This window comes from Manis javanica, chromosome 5 (genome assembly GCF_040802235.1).
Source record: "Manis javanica isolate MJ-LG chromosome 5, MJ_LKY, whole genome shotgun sequence".
Classification (NCBI taxonomy): Eukaryota; Metazoa; Chordata; class Mammalia; order Pholidota; family Manidae; genus Manis; species Manis javanica.
Genome location: NC_133160.1, coordinates 108,160,302 through 108,180,619, shown reverse-complemented (window position 1 = coordinate 108,180,619; position 20,318 = coordinate 108,160,302). Strand labels below are relative to the sequence as shown.

The 20,318-nt window shown below is 36.9% G+C and overlaps 1 protein-coding gene across 2 annotated transcripts in view; it reads right to left on the bottom strand.

Annotated features, from left to right (window-relative positions):
- PRKG2 (protein kinase cGMP-dependent 2) overlaps positions 1-20,318 on the bottom strand; it is a 107,462-nt gene that overhangs the window by 78,281 nt on the left and 8,863 nt on the right. For both annotated transcript variants that reach the window (XM_017659516.3, XM_037007320.2), the window contains exon 2: positions 19,832-20,305. In XM_017659516.3, coding sequence (XP_017515005.1) covers positions 19,832-20,292 — 461 coding nt within the window. In that variant the 5' untranslated portion in view covers positions 20,293-20,305. The remainder of the gene's footprint in view (positions 1-19,831; positions 20,306-20,318) is intronic.

Genomic DNA, 20,318 nt, shown 5'->3' with positions numbered 1-20,318 from the left:
AATATCATAAATTATTGAGCTGAAGGAAAAGTTGCCGTGAGGGCTAAGTCATAATCCTTGCACAATACATTTGCTCTAACTCAAATTCACTGAGATTTTTTAAAAATAAGGTATTTTTCTGTATTCGTCATTCAAATTCTCTCACCAGTAGCTTTACGGTTGGAAAACTGTGATTTCTTTCTACACAGGTAGTTCTGAAACACAAGATAAAATTTCATAATACTGGATACTTTCTTCATGACCCCAGCCTTCAGACCCTTAGGTCACAGGAGGGAGACAGAACACGGTCTTCTGCAGAAATCCCTTCTTCTCTACAGCGACTCCACCATCCTTAGAGCCATCTGAACTCTGAGTACCTTGAGAACTTCTTTCCTCCTTCAACCAATCTATCACCAAATCTTGTCAATTCTCTTTACAAAATATCACTCTTTTCCATTTTAATTTCCATTTCCAAGGATGTCACCACAGTCAAAGAAAAAAATCTTAGGTCTGGACAACTTAAAAAGCTTTTTTTTTGTTTTTGGTATTTCAGCTTCTGGCCTCTTTCCCCTACAGTCCATTTTACACCATAGCATCAGATTAATTTTGCTAAAAAACTGACTTCATCTTGATCTCATTCTTCCTTCATCCACTAAAACCAACAATTTATTCCACTGATATATACTGAGAAAATACTTTCACTAGATTCTCTTCTTAGTGGAAGTGATAGAACTATGAACAATACTAAAAATCCCTGGCTTCACGGGCCTTCCATGCTAGTGCGAAGTCCAGCCAGTGTTCCCTCAGTGCCCACATATCCCAATTCCACAAAATATGTTCCAAGAAGTACTGGTCCTTTATAAGCAAAATTTTAGTGAGTTTAAACAATTTTGGAAATTTATAATACACACTTCAAGGTTCAAAAACGTCTTGCAGTAAACAAATCTGTTTAAACCAGTGTTTCCCAAACCTCAATGTCTTCTTTAGGCTTAACCTCTATGAACATTCCATGGAAGTACTATGAAAACCCTTTTTTCCATAAAAGAAAATCAACATCTTACAATCTGGTATTCCTCCTTTCCACCGCATGGCTCCACTCTTTTCACCTAGAACTTTATTCCTAAAAATCCTTTGTTACAGATAGACTGGTATCCTCATTGTCTCCTGTGCCTGTCAGATTTACCTTCAGGCTTGGCCAGTGTTTTCTCCTCTAACTTAATTTCTTCTCCCCTCAACATACCCAAACCTTATATATCTGCCAAGAAACCCGTTATGATCTAGTCAGCCCTGACTGGATGTCACAGCTCACACAATCCTTTCATTCTACTCTAAACTCCTAGAGTATTTGTATTCATATCTATTCAATTAAACAAATTTTATCAAGCATTTACCTAGAATGTAAAAATTAATTAAGCACAGCCCATAGCCTCAAAGAGTTCTTAGATCCTTTTAACTCAGTTTAGTGTATAAACATATTGTAATACTTTACTATTAGAAAAGACTTTCTCTCCAAACTAGATTATAAATTCTTGGAGGAATGGGTGTTGTCTTGACTCTTTTGTTTAAAACACAGCATACAATAGTGATTTAGAGTATGAGCTTTGCAGCTCTTCTAACTGTGATAGGCCAGGTATTACCAGCACAACTCTCTTGCTCTCACAAAACAATTACAAAAGCTTATAAAAATATATATTTACAAATCAGTTTGGAAGCACAGAAGACCTATCAACATAGCAACAGCTTGAGAAGCCATGATCAACAAGAGAACATGAGCTCGACATTCACCTCTGCTTTTCCTTCAGGGAATGTGCTGATTTGGAGGCAGCAGTGAACAGAGTTTTTGGTCTCAAAAGGCTGAGAAGACAGAAGTTAGTGTTCAAGGCACACCATGAAAGAGGAATCCTGGTAAACACCCAGGATTTCAGATGAGACGTCTGAATGGCTATAACCTAGGCGTAAGGATCAGTCCCAAGCAGACTGGCTCTGAAAAAGACTAAAAACCAACTTCAAAATGATAAATTCCTACTTTTGTTAAGATGTGATGTGCCCCTAGCCTAACAGCCTGCCAGAAACAAAGGTAAATATTTTCTGTAGATGCATACACGAAATCTGGAGACTCAAACTTTTTCTACATGCTTTCCTCAAGGAGTATCCGGCATGACATCAAAAATTACTAAGCAGGTCAGGTAAAAAGATGAATGACTGAAGGCCAAGAGGAAAAAGACAACAGAAATAGAACCATAGTAGATCACGGTATTATAGTATCAGATATAGACTTTAATATACCTAAAATTAATATGTTTAAGAAAACCAAACCTGAAATGGAGAACATAAACTTTTTAATCAAATGGAAATTCTATAACTGAAAAATACAATCTGAAGTTTGCGACTTAATAGATGGATTTAAAATCTGATAAAACACAGCTGAAAAGGATTAAAAAATGAATATAGGCAGGTAGAATATACCTATATGAAAGACTGGAGAGTTTCTAGGGTAGAAAATAGAGCAACAAAAGAGAAACAAACCTAATGTAAGAGAATGAAACTGGATTATTATCTAACCCCATACACAAAAGTAAACTCAAAATGGATCAAAGACCTGAATGTAAGTCATTAAACCATAAAACTCTTTGAAAAAAACATAGGTAAAAAACTCTTGGACATAAACATGAGCAACTTCTTCATGAATATATCTTCCTGGGCAAGGGAAACAAAAGTAAAAATGAACAAGTGGGACTATATCAAAATAAAAAGCTTCTGTACAGCAACGGACACCATCAGTAGAACAAAAAGACATCTTACAGTATAGGAGAATATATTCATAAATGACATATCCAATAAGGGGTTGACATCCAAATTATATAAAGAGCTCATGCACCTCAACAAACAAAATGCAAATAAGCCAATTAAAAAATGGGCACAGGATCTGAACAGACAGTTCTCCAAAGAAGAAATTCAGATGGCCAACAGGCACATGAAAAGATGCTCCACATCCCTAATCATCAGAGAAATGCAAATTAAAACCACAATGAGATATCACCTTGCACCAGTTAGGATGACCAACATCCAAAAGACAAACAACAACAAATGCTGGTGAGGATGCGGAGAAAGGGGAACCCTCCTACACTGCTGGTGGGAATGTAAACTAGTTCAACCATTGTGGAAAGCAGTATGGAGGTCCCTCAAAAAACTCAAAATAGAAATATCATTTGACCCAGGAATTCCACTCCTAGGAACTTACCCTAAGAATGCAGGAGCCTAGTTTCAAAAAGACATATGCACCCCTATATTTATCACAGCATTATTTGCAATAGCCAAGAAATGGAAGCAACCTAAGTGTCCATCAGTAGATAAATGGATAAAGAAGATGTGGTACATATACACAATGGAATATTATTCAGCCATAAGAAGAAAACAAATCCTACCATTTGCAACAACAGGGATGGAGCCAGAGGGTATTACGCTCAGTGAAATAAGCCAGGCAGAAAAAGACAAGTACCAAATGATTTCACTCATCTGTGGAGTATAAAAACAAAGAAAAAACTGAAGGAACAAAACAGCAGCAGACCTATAGAACCCAAAAATGGACTAACAGTTGTCAAAGGGAAAGGGACTTGGGAGGATGGGTGGGAAGGGAGGGATAAGGGGAAAAGGGGGCATTACGATTAGCATACATAATGTAGTGGCAGGGGACACAGGAAAGGCAGTATACACAGAGAAGACAAGTAATGATTCTATAGCATCTTACTACGCTGATGGACAGTGACTGTAATGGGGTATGTGGGGGGGATTTGTTAATAGGGAGTGTCTAGTAACCATAATGTTGTTCAAGTACTTGTACATTAATGATACCAAAATAAAAACAGTAGCACTATGCCAGGAAAACAAACAAATAAACAAACAAACCTAAGAGACATATGAAGCATGATAGAAAAGTTGAACATATGTGTAATATGGGCCCCTGAAGAAAGGGAAAAAATTAGGCTGAAACAATGTTTGAAGGGAACATATTCAAGAATTTTCTTAAATCAATGAAAGTCAATGAAAAGACCTTAAGTAACAGACAAGATGCACTACAAACTCCAAACAAAACACATACAAAGAAAACCATATCTAGGCCCATCATAGTTAAATTGTTGAAAACCAAAACTAAGAGAAAAATCTATATTGCAGCTAGAGAAGAGACACATTACCATCAAATGACCAACAATATGGTTAACTTACTCTTTAACTGGAATAATGGAAGCCAGAACACAGTGGAATACTTAGAAAGAACTTAAAAGTGCTATTTCCAATGTCTCTACCCAGTAACGAAAGCCCTCAAAAATTATACAAAAATTAATACATTCCAAAATGTTACTCAATTGGCAACAGACTCATAATAGTGGAGAGCTCCAGGGAGACAGAAAGTGATCTCATGTGGAAATTAAGAAATATTAGAAGGAAGAGCAATGGAAAAAGCAAATATGTGGATGCTTAAAGAGAGCTTGTCTTTATAAAAGGGTAACTTGTATCTCATACAAGTTAAAATACATGATAAACAAATGTATGAGAACAGCAGCCAAACTGCAGGGGAGGGGTAGTAAATGGACTTAACATAATTTAAGGTATAGGAAGTGATAAAGGTACTAGTCAATATTAGAAAATTAATAACTTAAGGATGCATGTTATAATTTATGGTAACCACTATAAGTTTACCCAAAGAATGTTTAACTAGAAAGCTATCAAAGAAAAATGAAAAAAATAACATATACTTAATAAATCTTAGAAAATGGAAAGAAAAGAATCAAGGTAGAACAAATAAGAAATAAATAGCAATATGTTAAACTTAAACCCAAATATATGTATTTACATTAAAGATAAATATACTAAACACCTCAATTTAAAGACGTTTGTTAGATTGATAAAAAAATTAAATAAAAAGGAAACACCAAAGGTTTGTTACTTAAAAGAGGTGTACCTTAAAGATGATATAAAAACATTGAAAGTAAAAAGGTGAAAAGAGATATAATGTATGAACACCAATCATAAAGAAAATTTTCCTTGATACAGGAAAGCAGACGTTAATGGAAAACACATTTCTAGAAATAGGAGGGATATTTCATATTGATAACATCAGGAAGATGTAAATACTCTAAATGTGTGTGCAACCAGTCAGATAGCATCAAAATACGAAACACAAAGTTAACAAAAGTAAAATGAATAAACAAATCCACACTTATTTTGGGAGATTTTTAACACATCTCTCTAAGTAACTGGCAGAATAAGCAGACAAAATTTAGTTCGAAAATAGCTCTAAACAATTAATTACCAAACTTAATCTCTTGACCTAATTAATGTTTGAAAAGATTGTATTCAACAAATTCAGAATACACATTCTTTCCAAGTGCAAATGGAATTTTCATGAAAATTTATCATATGGTAGACCATAAAGCAAGTCTCAATAAATTCATAGGATAAAGAAAATCAGAGTATATTCTTAATACTCTGATTACAATAGAGTTAAGCTTGAGATCAATAGTAAAAACTAATCCCCAAATCCTCAAATGCTTGAGAATTGTGCAATATATTTCTAAACAGCCCACGAGTCAAAGACTAAATCATGAGGAGAGAATTTAACCAATAATATTGTAATATCTTGGTATAATTTGATAATGAGGCAATTACACCTATTGTGGAAAGCGTCTAGTAATTATGAGCCATTATGTTGTACATCTGAAACCAACATAATACTGTATATCAACTTTATTGCAATAAAAAAAGCTAAAAAATAAATCATTAGGGAAGTCAGATATTTTGACATAAATGATAACAATATGATACACCAAAAGTTGTGAGATGTAGTTAAATCATGCTAAGAGGAAAACTAAAAGAATTAAATAAACACATTAAAAAAGAAGAAAGATAAAAGTGAATGACTTAAGTGTCCATCTCAAAGGGCTAGAAAAAGAAAAGCACACTGAGCTCAAAATAGGGAGAAGGAAAGAAATAATAAATGAAAGCAGAAAATAACAAAATAAAAAAGGTACAAGGAAGAGAATCAATACAGTCCTACACAGTTTCTTTGGAAAGACTAATGGAACTGAAGAATATGTTTCAAGACAGGAATTGAGAAAGAGAATAATTACCAATATTGGAAATAGGAAAGAAGACACCACTATAGATCCAAAAATTTAGTAGATAGTATGACCAACTTTTTGACAATTTAGATGAAATGAAAAAAATTCCTAGTGAAATACAATGAAACAAATCTGATGCAAGAAGAAATAGAAAACTGAATAGCAATAAAGAAATTTACTGAAATGTAAAAACTATCTCACAAAGGAAATTCTAGACCCAGGTGACATTACCATTAAGTTTTCCAGACACTTAAGGAAAAAATAACATTCATTTTAAATAATCTTGTTCAGAAAATAGAAAAGAAGAATTTACCCCAACTTACTTTATAGTGTCAGAATAGCCTTATGACAGAATCTACATTACAAGAAAAAACATTAAAGGCTAATATCCTTAATGAAGATAAGTGCAAAAGTGAAAAACAAAACAAACAAATATGTAAAATGTGTATTCTAAATCACACTGAAAATTAATTAATGTACTTAACCACATGAAAAGAAGAAGGATAAAAAAGTATAGCAAAATCTTATTGGGTACAGAAAAAGTATTTGATAAATTTAAACACCTATATATGATTTTTCAATTTAAAAAATGTTTTTAGCAAATTAAGAATAGAGTAGAATTTCCTTAATTTGGCAAAAGATATGTGTAAAGAAAACAAAAACAGAAAGCATCATATCACATGGTAAGATATTGAAAGCTTTCCTCCAGATATCAGAAATAGGACACGTCAATTTGACCATGAACCAGAAGTCTGAATAGTAAGGGGAAAATAAAGAAACAAAAAGAAAAAGGAAAAAATACTAAAGATGTAAATAGAGGAAAAGAGGAAATGAAGCTGCCATTGCCATTGTTGCTAAAAGACATGGTGGTGTGAATGAAAAATTTGAAAGAACATACCTTAGTTGCTATCAAAATTAACAAGTGAATTCAATGATCTCAATGGTTACCAGATTTATAAATAAATTCAATTATACTTTTGTATCCCAACATAAATAATTAAAAATGAAATTTCAAAAATATCATCTAAGAAAGATTTTTTAAAATCAACTAGTTAGAATTATATGTAATAAAAATGTGTTAAGATCTCTGCATATGCCAGTCATAGATAAGACTAAAATTTTTCATGATGTCCATTCTATTCTAATTGACCAGGTTCAGTGAAATCCCAATCAACACTCCAAAAAAAAGTTTATGAAAATTGACAAGCTGATTCTAAAATTCTTGCAGTCATAAGAAAGCCCAACAGTAGCCATCACAACACTGAAGAAGAAAAACAGAACTGGAAGACTCAAAGTAACAGATATCAATAATTATTATATAATTCAAACTATTTAAGAGAATATACTCTTAGCATAAGGATGGATAAAAAGAACTTTGGGACAAAATAAAAGTCCAGAAGCCCACCTACACATACACAGATATAATTTAGGGAAACAGTTATACTACAGAGCTATGAAGGAAAAACAGACATGAATGGAAAATACACACTTTTCAAACTACTCACCCTTGTTAATGATCAAGGAAAAGCAAACCAAAACCACAATGAGCTACCACAACAGACCCACCAGAATAGCTAACATGAAAAAGATGACAATGCCAAACGTCAGTGAGGAGGAAGAGCAACTTAATACTCATATACTGCTGGTGGGAATATGTATTTGTTCAACCATGTTGGAAAATTATTTAGTGATATATATTAATAGTGAACTTAGATAAAATGTACTACCCAACACTTCTACTCTTAGGTATGTACCCATCATAAATCAGTCATATACTTACTCAAAAAACCATTCAAATACATATGTAAAGACATGCTCAAAAATGTTCATGGCAGCATTATATTCAAAATTACTAAATACCAGAAATGAGCAAATACCCATCAATAGAACTGATAAGTTGTGGTATAGTCACCCAGTAAATACTATATAGCAATGCTAATGATGTAGTGCTATATACAGTTACATAAATGAATCTCACAATACTGTATAAAGAAGCCAGATTCCGTAAAGTACACACTCTATAATTCTATTAAAATGAAGTTCAAAAACAGGCCGCAAAAAGTAATATATGACATTACTAATGCAGTCAGTGACTCTCTCTGAGGTAGAGACTAAAATGGACCGGAAGGGGCTTTTAAGGTACTGATAATGTTCAATTTCCTAACCTGTTGGTGGTTACAGGGGTTTGTGCACTTCAGTGAAAAGTTCATTTAAAAAAAAAAAATGTGTGTATGGCTTTGGAGTCAGAAACACCCTAGGTTCAAATCTCAGCTCTACTACAGCCTAGCTGTGTGCCCTGGGACAAATCACTTAACCTTTCTGAATCTCAGATTTCTCCTCTGTGAATAGAGCATAATAATCCTACCTACTTCATAAAAATAAAATGCACATCAACTAAGATAAGGTGCCAGTAAATAATAAATGGTGGTAATAAAGTAGTAGTAGTTGGCAATGATGGTAGTCAGAGCATGTTTTTGGGGGAAGAGAAGGATGAGAAAGTTTCTAGAGACCAGGCAAAAAACAGAGAGGAACTGCCAAGACCCTCCGCTCAGCTCAAAGTTCTTCTGGTAGGACTGGATCTGATTTCGTGCCCATCAGCACCAATGATAAGCCTCTTTCAATCCTTTTATGCCCCAAGTTTACATAATCAACATTCTTTGAAGCAATAAATTCTTGGCCTCTAAGTGGCTTCAGGAAGTTTGATTTGTCAAAGTCCACTGACAGTTCTCATTATTCTAGGTCCTCAATCTTATTCTCTGGTCCCATCTGTTAGAGGCCTGTGACCTCACTGTTTGTTTTTGTCATGTCATAGCAGGTATCTTGTGACCTTCTTTACATAAGGCTCAGTGCAAAGCAGAGGCCAGCAGTCTCTGCCATCTTTCTTATCTATCAAGAATTTCTTGTATGCATAGAGGCTGAGGAAATTTCACTTGGGTGGCATTTCACAGTCAGACTATATACAAATAGAGCCTGTGAAGTATATTTGTAAAGGGCACAGATCTGCAGCCGGAATGCCAAAGTTTAATTCCTAATTCTGCCGTTTACAAACTGCAGAAACCTGGGTAATTCACTTAATCTCAAGTTTTCCCAGCTGTCCGCAAGTCACAGAAGTTCTACAAAACTTAAATTCGTTAGCAATATAAAACACTGAGAACAGTGCCTTGCACATAAATACATTACATAAGGGATAACTATTACTATTTTAAGTCAGCAAGTTACCAGCAATTTAAGCACCTTTAAACTAGTTCAAAAAACTATGTATTAAGACCTCTATTTTTTTAGGGAGCCCTCTTCACAATGTTGGTAAAACTCCTGACAATCCAGCCCTCCTGCTTTTCAGCCTCCCACATGGGCCACCCAGGCCCACTGAGCTACCTGCAGGCCAGGCCACTGTCTGCCTGCCATTGATTCCTCCTTCAAAACCCAAAGACGGTCTCTTCTGTGGGGGCATCTTGCCGATCAGTTTCAGCCCCAGGCAAGTTCACTATGGATTGAATGTGACCAAAGAAATGACAGTAGAATGTCCTTGGGGGTGGGTGAAAGGGTTATATCCAACTTTATTTCCATGGTGGCAGGTCAATCACTAGAACCCCGTCCACTCAAAGCGAGTATGCATGCAGCAAGCCAGTCTCCACCTCTGGGCCTCTGTCCTCGGCGCTACCACCACTCCAGCCTCTGCTCTGCTCTCTGCCAGCCTTGCAGCCCTGCCACCATGTCACCCAGAGCACAGGCGGGAGCTCTTTCAATGTATTGCCCACACGTGTGTAGTGAGCAAGCTAACCAGGGCCAGGTAAGAATCCTGGCCACAGGAACCTTCCCTTTATCCACAGGAGGTTTCCCTGGTCCCATCAAGCTCCTTGCTTTGTACACCTATCTCTTAGAATATTAATCACAAAAGACTGCAATGTATTTTAATTTCCACAAAGAGACTGTGATCTTTAATGGTATGACCATGCTTTCTTCATTCCCTCACTGCCTAAAATCTAGAATTGTACCTGGCACAGAGTAGGGACTTGAAAAAATTAAGAATGCTACAGAACATTCAAATTCTTTCTCTTAGTGTAAAATTATGGGTGCAAAGACCAGAATGAAAGTGGGAAATGTCAAGTCACCTAGGAAACCAGGCAGAAATAATGAGCAGGATAAGCATCTCTATTTTTCTCTCCCCCAAAATTTTTGAGTAATAAACGAAAAAGGAAAAAAAAACCCTAATGGATGCACAAGTTTATAATTTGAGAAACTAGCAAGAGAAAAATGAGGTCATTCCATGAGTAATCAGAAAATGAGCATTACTGTCTCCTGTCAAGTCACCCTAATGCCCATGTAATTAAGTACGGTTGTAATTTAATCATGTTTACTGTTCCTTCTTGCTCACAACAAACATTCTCTCTCCCTTTCTTAAATGTGTGCAGATGATCTTATTCCCAGAAGCATCAAAGAACACAGTTCAATAATGAAATGTTGAAAACAACCAAAATGTACAACGCAGTTAATCTGACACACTCAATGATATGCATAATCATCATTGTGCAGCACGGCAGTTAGGTGGAAATGGTAAATAGCTTCCTTATATGTCTCTGATGAGTATTCTCTTAGACTGTCAAACTGAGTATTTCTGGAGTCAGCTGCAGGGAAGCCTGCTCCTTTACCACAATGGCTCTCCATCGTCACTGCACATTACAGGCATCAGGGGAGCTTCCATAAATCCTGATGCCCAGGGTGCTCAACCAAACCAATTTAACTAGACTTCCTGGAGATTGAACCCCATACATAGGTATTTTTTAATGCTCCCCAGGTGATTAAAATGTGCATTTACGATTAAGAATTACAGCTGTAAACAAGAAAATGCAAGGAAGTTTGAAGTTGTCCCTTGCCTCTGTATTCCCACAGCACTGGGAACAATCCTCCATTGAAGGCTCATCAAGTGATCAATTATTATTAAGTAATTACCAATGATTGATTAATTAACAATAATCAATCAATGTTTGTCACAAGACTTTTCCATATCTCACTGTCCTTTTACAATATAACAAGTAAATAGTGATGTGAGATGATCAGCATCCTGCATGGAGCCTGAACACAGCCTGGCACTTAGGGACCTGCTCTCTTGTCAGCCCCAGGATTCTGGACTTTGTTTTTTTAAATCTTAGTAAAATGTGCTTAATATAAACTGTACCATTATAACTATTTGGAAGTATAAGTTCAGTGGCATTAGGTATATTGCCATTGTTTTGCAACTACCACCACCATCCATCTCTAGAACTTTTTCACCCTCCCAAACTAAAACTCTATACCAATTAAACAGTAACTCCCATTCTCTACTTCCCCCAGACTCTGGCAACCTCTAATTCTACTTTGTATCTCTAGCAATTGGACTACTCTAGGTAGGTATCTCATATAAGTGGATTAATATATGTGTCATATTGAAGCTGACTTACTTCACTTAGCATAATCTCTGCAAGATTCATTCTTGTTGTAGTATGAAAAGGAAGCAATTTCCTTCCTATTTGAGGCTGAAAAAAATCTCATTTTATTGACATAATGTGTTTTGTTAATCCATTCATCCATCAATGGAAATTTAGGTTATTTCTACCTTTTGGCTAGTGTGAATAATACTGCTATGAACATACTTTACAACTCTGGGCTTTTTATGTACAGCTTTACATACCCTGTATGGCCAACATTCTTAGCAAGGGAATCTCACACTAAGGAAGCAAAAGGGCCTGATGTGATGCGCAGAATTCTACAATGGCCCCATGATCTCTACACCCTGGTGTCAAGCCCTCATATAATCCCATATTCTTTAGTGGGGATGGAACATGTGACTTGCTCCTTGCCACCATAACATGGCAACAGGATGGGAGGGAGGGTCATCCCATGTGCATAATGGAAGACTTCATCTTGGCCAAATGTAAAGAGATTCCCCAGCTGACCTTGAAGAAGTAAGCTGCCATGCTGTAAGATGGCCTGTAAGGACATACGGCAAGGAACTCTGGGTGGCTTGCTACACAGCCCTGGGAAACTAATGCACTTGGGTTTCCCTGAGTTTCTATTTCCAAGAAATCTCAAGTAGTGTTTTCTTCTGCTCACTTTTTACTTTCCTTTTTCTCATCTCATCTGGAGAGAAGGACTGGAAGCCACGGAGCTTCCATCCCTTCATAGTTCTGAAAGTCAATCTAGAAACTCCAAAAACACTATCAGACTGTGACTTGAAGTTTGCCAATTAAAACTAATTTGGGTAGACAAACACTCCTGGAAGGATTAAGTGGCAACTGGGAGTTCCTCATCATTCACATTTTAGTAGGAATTAGATATTAGATAACCTCAGGCCATTACTGGCTAGAGATCTTTAAAAAATAAACAAACTGTCAAACAAGACTGCACTGAAAAATTTACAACTAACAAATACTTTAAGAGGAGTCAGCATGGAGGGAAGGAGACAAATTATTTTAAAATGAGACTTTAAATAGACAATTTTACTCAAAGAATAAATACAAATAATATCTTTCATATAGATGGTGCTTCTAAACAGAGTCTAAAAACTGAAAAGCTTTACCCTTCCCTTCTGATCTTTCCCTTTCCTGAGAATTTTATTGTAGTTCAAACCCTATAAAAAGGTAGATGACAGGAGCTGAGCCACTCAGGCTTCCAGGAACAAGAGAAACTGACTGTGCTGCTTATTAGGAGGCAAAGGTCAGTGGCCTCTGATATGACAAGCGTGAAGAAAAAGAACATTATCTTCTCAACTATGCTATTTTTACTATACTCTTTGCTGGGAATCTAGCAAGGAATGGGTGGTGTCCAGAATGGCATGACATGTTTGCAAGAAAAAAAAAAATGGGTTAGAAAAGAGTAGCGCCTTTCAGAGGACATTTAGGAGATGTAAGTGAGGAAAGCTGGGAAGCTCCTTCTAGGCCTCCAGAATTCTGGTTCAAAGCCAGCACTGCTAATTTCACTGGAGTAATGTATTTAGAGTTAAGCAGATCCAAAAATTTCTATAAATATCCTATATATGAGTAAGATAGCAAGAAAAATAAAAGGAGTGTAAGTTTCATAGTTGTTCGAATTAAACAAGCAGCTGCTTAACATCTGTGAAGTTACACAGCTTTAGACACTATTAACAGTGACCATGGGCTAGTAACTTATGCTTGCTAACCTTCAGATAGTAACACTTACCCAGCAGGTTTATGGTGAAAATACATGAGCTAACTCTATACAGGTCATAGTGCAGTGTGCCTGGCCTCTCATAGGTACTTGAAATTGGTACTGGTAGCCATTGACTTGTTTGATACTGAGAATGGAAAATAAGGAGGAAACAAAATATAGGTGTAAGTGACAGAAATAGAGGAGATGGGACAGAAAGAAATACAGAAAAAGGAAATAAAAGAGGAAAAAATAAAATTAAAGAATGAGCTTCACTGAAGAAGAAACTAAATATTCAATAGATATTTTTTGAATTTAATTTGTTAACCTGAAGAAGTAAAGGAAATCTTGAACACTACAGCTGCTAGCCAAGGCTATTGGGTCAAACGTTGCTATAGTTTTTGTGTAGTATAAAAATGCATTAGTACATGCGACAACTTTAGGAATGTGGAGCTCCAGGCGAGGGGCGGCTGGAGTCAGCTGGATGCTTCCAGGGAGTACTTGGACTTCTGACTATTCACAACAATAAGCCCTCAAGTCCTGAGTGTCTTCTGAGGCTAATGTAGCATTTTTCCTAATACCTAGCTACTGATAGACTGAAGATTTGAGGGTCAAGAGAGAAGGAGCACAGAGGAGGGCATAAACCAAGGATTATAATTTGAGGGGTTGAGATAGGACCAGCGTGGGGGTAAAGAGTAAGCAGAGCTTAGGGCCTTTGGTTCCTAGAGAGAAAAGTCAGAAGTAGGAAGTGAGGGGGACTGGGTGCCAGGACTCAGAAAGTCTGCCAAAACCTATTTAACTTCACCAAGATGTCAAGGCAGCTGCCACTTAATTCTAGGCAGGGTCTTTAACTTCTCTGTGCTCCTTACCACTCCCTTGCTTTTTTTGTAACAGCAGCCTGCCAGATTCCCTGCCTCCCCTCAACAGACACACAACTCCTGGGAAGCCATTCACATCATAGGCTGCACGGTCTGTAAGAGTTGTGCACACTGGAAGAGAACACACTTCTGACACCAGGCAGACTCAGATTTGAAACCTGGGTCAAAGAACCACCAACATCATGACCTTGGGCTCATTGTTAAAGACTCTGAGCTTTCATTTCACCTTCTCTGGTATAACAGAAAAGCAACACCCACCTCATTAGGCAAGTCTCATGCTTCCAAGAGATAATAGACAGAAAACAACAGACATCTAGCAGTTAACCAATCACTTGGTTTTCTTAGACCATCCTGAGTAGCTGATCTGGATGTCTAAATGCATAGTGTTGCTGTAAAACATAACCTTTGGGTTTCAAACATTCTGACAACTTTCACCAGATACATTACCCAGTGCCTTTACCCACAGCTTCTGGCTATCAGATTACCATACAATTGGACTTTTCTTTCTTCCCTTATATAGGGAGTTCATTTTCTGCTTTTCTGAGCACCCAGGTTAAGGCACAAATATTTATAAGCATATGCATTAATTTTTTAACTATCCCACTGAGAATTAAGATAATTAAATAATACACTTAAAAATCTAAGAATCTATCCAAATAAAATCTAATTATATCTAAAATCTAATTACAGAGTTTCTCAAACAACATTTAAGTCACTGTTTCATGGAGAAAAAAAGGCTTCTTTCTCTCCAGCCCCCAGCAAAATTTTCCTTTACTGAAAACTGGTAACATGGCAGCACTTTCTGGAAGCATAATTTTCAAGGAGATTTGGTGGGGAACTGTTTGTAAAAATACCAAAAAAGCATTAGGAAGGTGTCTATTTCTAACTATATACCTATTTTTTTATAAGCATTCCCAGCTAATTGTTAAGAGTCCTCCTTGTCTTCATCTTAGAAATGTAGTATATAGGACTTGTCAGAACTGACTTTAGATAGCAGATTTTCTGGTTTTGAATCCTAGTTTCAGTATTGAAAACTGTGTAACCCCAGGCAAGTTACTTAATTCTGCATGCCTCCATTTCCTCATACAGAAAATGGGGGTGAGGATAATAATAACTATCTTATAAGTTCATTGTGATGATCAAATAATCCAATATTTGTGAAGCATTCAGAGTGGTGCCTGGCACATAACTAGTGGTATATAAATGTTACTATTATTATTCCATACAAACCCTACTTTTCAATAAAGGAGCCACATTTCCATACTGCACATTCAAATGCTTTAGAAAGGAAGAACAAACAATAATAAACATACTCTTCCTCGCTCCTTTTCCACGTCTTATTTAAATGGATGACTCACTAGCATTTTCCACTTTTACCTATTCTGTTCCTAGGGTGGGCGTGGCAAATGAAACTAATTGTCCTTCCTAAAACTAGAGTCAACATCTGAAGTCAGATGGCAAGTCTTTGTTTTATTTTTCCTTTTCAAGGAAGAACAATAGTTTCAAATGATAGTTTAGGAATTCTTAGGGAAAGGCAGTCATACCAGCAACTTGCCAGATGTCTCTGCTAATTTGCCTGTGTTCCACCAGACATTCAGCATGAGCTCGTAATTTTGCTCTGGCAATGCTGAAGTTTGCTAAACAATGTATACATAAACAGAAAATTTAATTTCTGTGAAAGGTCTGACCTCCAGATGCCTGTTTGTTGTCTTGGTGCTCAAGGCAGGTCAGGCATGGACAGAAATGCTGTCTGAGCTCTTTCTTGCCCTCCTTTGCCACTGATATTTAGTTCTTAGCCTTGAGAAGCATTGTTCCCATTTGGAAAGCCCTTCGTGCCCCATCAGATGGATCAAGCCCACTCTCTGTGTCCTTTTCACACAGACCAGAGCTCTGAGGATCCAGCACTTGGGGAACATCAACGCCATGGGTAAGCTTGGCTCAGCAGAGCTTGGGTGAGGCCAGGAAGCTCCATCATTCTTCCTGCCAATCAATAGGGCACACCAACATAAAGCAGACTGGTACCCAAACTAGTCTGACTTGATGCCTTTGATCTTTGTGGGGAGTTCTAAGAACACTAGGATTGTAGGAGGAAAGAACTGGTTTCAGATTTTTTTAAATAGTGATAATGTTTGATATCTCGGTCTGAGTCATAGTTATGAGTGTATACACATGTCAACATTTATCAGAAAATAAAAGTCAAGACTCTTGGATTCTAAACTTAGCTCTGCCACTTCCCATGGTATAATCTGCAACTCCTATGTACCTGTTTCCTCACTTCTCCAGGAAGAGGGTGGTAGCATGAAACAGTCTCTAAGGGTCTTCTAGCTCTAAAGTCTTCCAATGTTCACCATAATACATTTAAACCAGAGATCAGAGTATCTGATATACTGCAGCATTCTGACTCCTCAAGATTTATGGTGCTTCAGTGAAACTTGCACTGCAATAGAAACGGGTTACATACCCACATAGTTGCACGCCTCTGAAGATCTAAAATGGTCAGTGGGCACAAAGCCAAGTCACTACAAACACTTCGATACACTGCAGGTTCAGTGCAACTTAAGAGTGATTGCACATTATGCCCACCTCCATCTGACAGGCATATTCTCATTTTCTGTGGTTTTGCCCTAAAACCAAACACAGGTCTTATTTTGTCTATAAAGTATTTCCAAACTTCACTGTATCATAATTTCCATCTTAGGAAACAGAGGTTACAGTCAAAAACACATTATGTAGAAGTGCAATGTCCAACACAGTAGCCTTAGACACATACACCTATTTAATTTTAAATTTAATTAAAATTAAAAACTCAATTTCTCAGTGGCACTACTCACATTTCCAGTGCTCAGCAGCTACATTTGCTATTGGCTACCATATTGGACAATGTAGATTATAGAATGTTTCCATCAGTGCAGGAAGTTCTACTAGATAGCACTAAATTATTCTAGAACTAGATCTTAAAAAGTAGGTCCTTAAATTTTGCAAGCAGCAAATTTTGAGAGCTCCTCCATGCCATTAGAGCATATAAGTTCCTCTATATAAAGCAGGGAGGTACATATATACAGTCTAAGCTACCTCTTCAAACCTTGCAAGTACATTGGGTAGGTGCAGGACAACAAGTCTGGGCATTGATGAGGTTCCCTTGCCACTTACAATACATTCGAGCACAGGGACCTCAGCACACTCACAGACTGCTGTGGAATGGGTTTTTCTCGTGAGTAACTAAATCTGAATCCTCAAATTCCAAATCTACAATCCCCCAAATGCTCTCCTCTGGTTTCTATCAGCACTTCATAGCTCCCTCATGCTGCTGATTGCAGGGTGTGCTGGGAGTCTCCCCTCACTTTCTTTCTCACTGTTAAGTACTCATCAGAGACATCCTTTTCAATAAAGCCACTTAATGGCTTTCTGTTCCAGTGTAGAGGGAGTACTTTATCCAAAACGTAGTTGAATGCATTAGTAGGAAAAAATTTAGTCATAAATTCAGCTCAGAAACTTTATAAAGGTTCAACAAATAAATCATGAGAACCTAAAAATAAAAGGAGTCATTTTGACTGGTATCTTAAATTCTTCACTACTGAACAGGAACTGCTTGGAAAAGTAGCCAAACCAATGCGTACTGTACATCATCCTTTTATCAGTGAATGATACTCCCATCTTTTTCAGTGCTATAGCTTCCAGAATTGTTTCTTACAAAAATTTGATAGACTGTAAAGAAGGCATATAAAAATATCTGAAGTTTACTTATAGCTTTTCTCTAAAACTGGAACTCTTTGAAAATGGACGATGAGCTATAACATTAAGCACTTTTAATAAAAAAATTGGAAAATCTAAAATCTCTTAACTGATATTAGCTTAGCTACCTGTGTTTAGCCAGTTATTTCAGACCTGTGTTTTAGTAGAGCCAAGAAAGAACTACAAAGGAATATGCTTATCTTCGATTGTTCAGAACAATGCTGTTTTGCCTCAACATGGGCATAAGTTTTTGGAACAAAATAACTGAAAATAATCTCTGCTCAAGAGGAGAAATCTGGTGGAATAGCTAGAGAGAATGTCAAAGAATATAAATTGTTAGTCAATTCTCTCATCTCTCCTAGATATACAAGCCCATTGTTATTTTAAAGATTTGGCGTAAACAATATATTGTGCTTATGTGTATATATATATATATATATATAGTGATATAATACATAATATATGACATTACTCTATGTGCATCTATCTCATATCAAAAAAAACCATTAGATGATGTTCAATTTTTGAAAAACAAACATAAGTTTGTAACCTTATTTCTGAATTCACACCATTAAAACTAAGTAATTACTACTTTTGCAAAGGCAATAGGTAAGACCTTTCTAAATCAACTAATCATAAAACTCTTGCCTTTAAAAAAAGCTCTTTTGAAATCTCATAAGAATCAGATTTATATCAGCCACAGAGTATCATAATCTAGCATGATTTATTTCCTTAACAAATATTTATTGATCATTCGCTACGTGCCAAGTAATGTCAACAAACTGATGAAATAAACCTCTCTTTATAATTCTGTTGTCAAAACTAATCACTTTTTTGTTTAAGTCAGGTGTTTTATCTTGATTTATATTACTGTACCTGTAAGTAAATTATAATTTGTTTTAGTTTCACAAATCTTGCATTTTGCAAGAGAGACCCAGGCTCTGCCATGATATAAGGCAAAAGATCTAATTTCAACTAATAAATATTTACTCACTTAAAAATAATTTAAAAACACACCCTAACTCATGATGCTACCAATTAATCTTTCCTGACTAGGAAAGTCAAACTTTATCAAGAGAAGCACACACACACACACACACACACACACACACAAGCACAAAAATGCTGTGGTAAATATTTTTACATTCTTTTAACAATCCTTATTTTTAAAATTAATTCTAGCTTTTAATTTTTCCCTCTGCCTGAACTACTCTTTCCACTTAGAATATGCTAGTTTCCTCCTTCAGGTCTCAGTTAAAGGTCACCTCAGCCAGGCCTCCTTGACAAACCCAATGCTGCTACTTGCTTGCTCTTCTTCCCCCACCCTGCCACCATCCCAGATACCACTACCAGACTATTGGTGCCCATCACACCATCAATCCCAAGTAACGATTATACAGTGTTTACTGGTTACCTTGTACACTGTCTCCCCATGAGAAAGGCTCTGTGCCTATTTATTCACTGGTGTATACTTCTCATCTAACACAGTGGCTAGCAGAGGGTAGTGCTCAACTTAAACTGTGGAATAAATGAATGGATTCATTCCTCTTTGAGGCTCCAGCTTATTCCCTTTTCATGACTCTCGCAGACTAAATGTTAAGAAGTCGTTTTTGCTATACCTATTCATAATTCATTGTGATACATGTATACTTTTAAGTCCACTGCTACAGAAAGAGAGAAGGATAGACTTAAAAAACTACCTCTTTACTCCCCTAGGGTTTTCAAGATAATGAAAGTGACATTCATAAACTCAAGACCTCACTTATACAGATCACAAAGTCCAGGTAAAGCATAATTCCTGCTTTAATGGAAAGTTTTGCTTAAAGGGAGACCCTTTTGCAAAACAAAACCATTTTAATGCCACTCTATCCCCAAATCTGAAAGGGTTAATAAGTTCTTTTCCATTGAGGAAGCTTAATATTACTCTTGTGTTTACAATATTAAAGTTATCCTAGCCAAGAGAGTATGGAAACTTCTTACCTGGAGTCCTTTCTGATTCTTGCTTTCTCAAAGGAAAATTCAGGGGGTTTGTTGAGGTCATAGGTTCGGGTTGTAGGCTCGGCAGATACCCCAGCCTTTGCACCCCTCCTGCTGTGGAGGGAGACCAAGCCAGAGGTCTTGCGGTGGACTTCAAGAGGCACTTTATCTGGGGAGGCCTGAAGCGGGCTTCCTCCCTGCATGTGCACCACATCCTGAAGTTTGTTCAGCTGGATGCACTTGTTCTGGAGCTCCTCCGTGAGCTCAGCGATGGCCACCGTCTGCTTGGACAGCTGCTCTCGCAGCTCCTTCAAATGGTACTCCCGCTCCTGGATCTCAGCATCCTTCCTCCTCAGCTCTCTCTCCAGCTCTGTCACCTTGCTCCGCAGGGCATGGATAGTGAGGTTCCCAGAATGGCCATCTGGATGCTTGGAATGTTTGGGTTTCACTGAACCATTTCCCATTTTGCTCAAGGACCTGCAACAGGGCA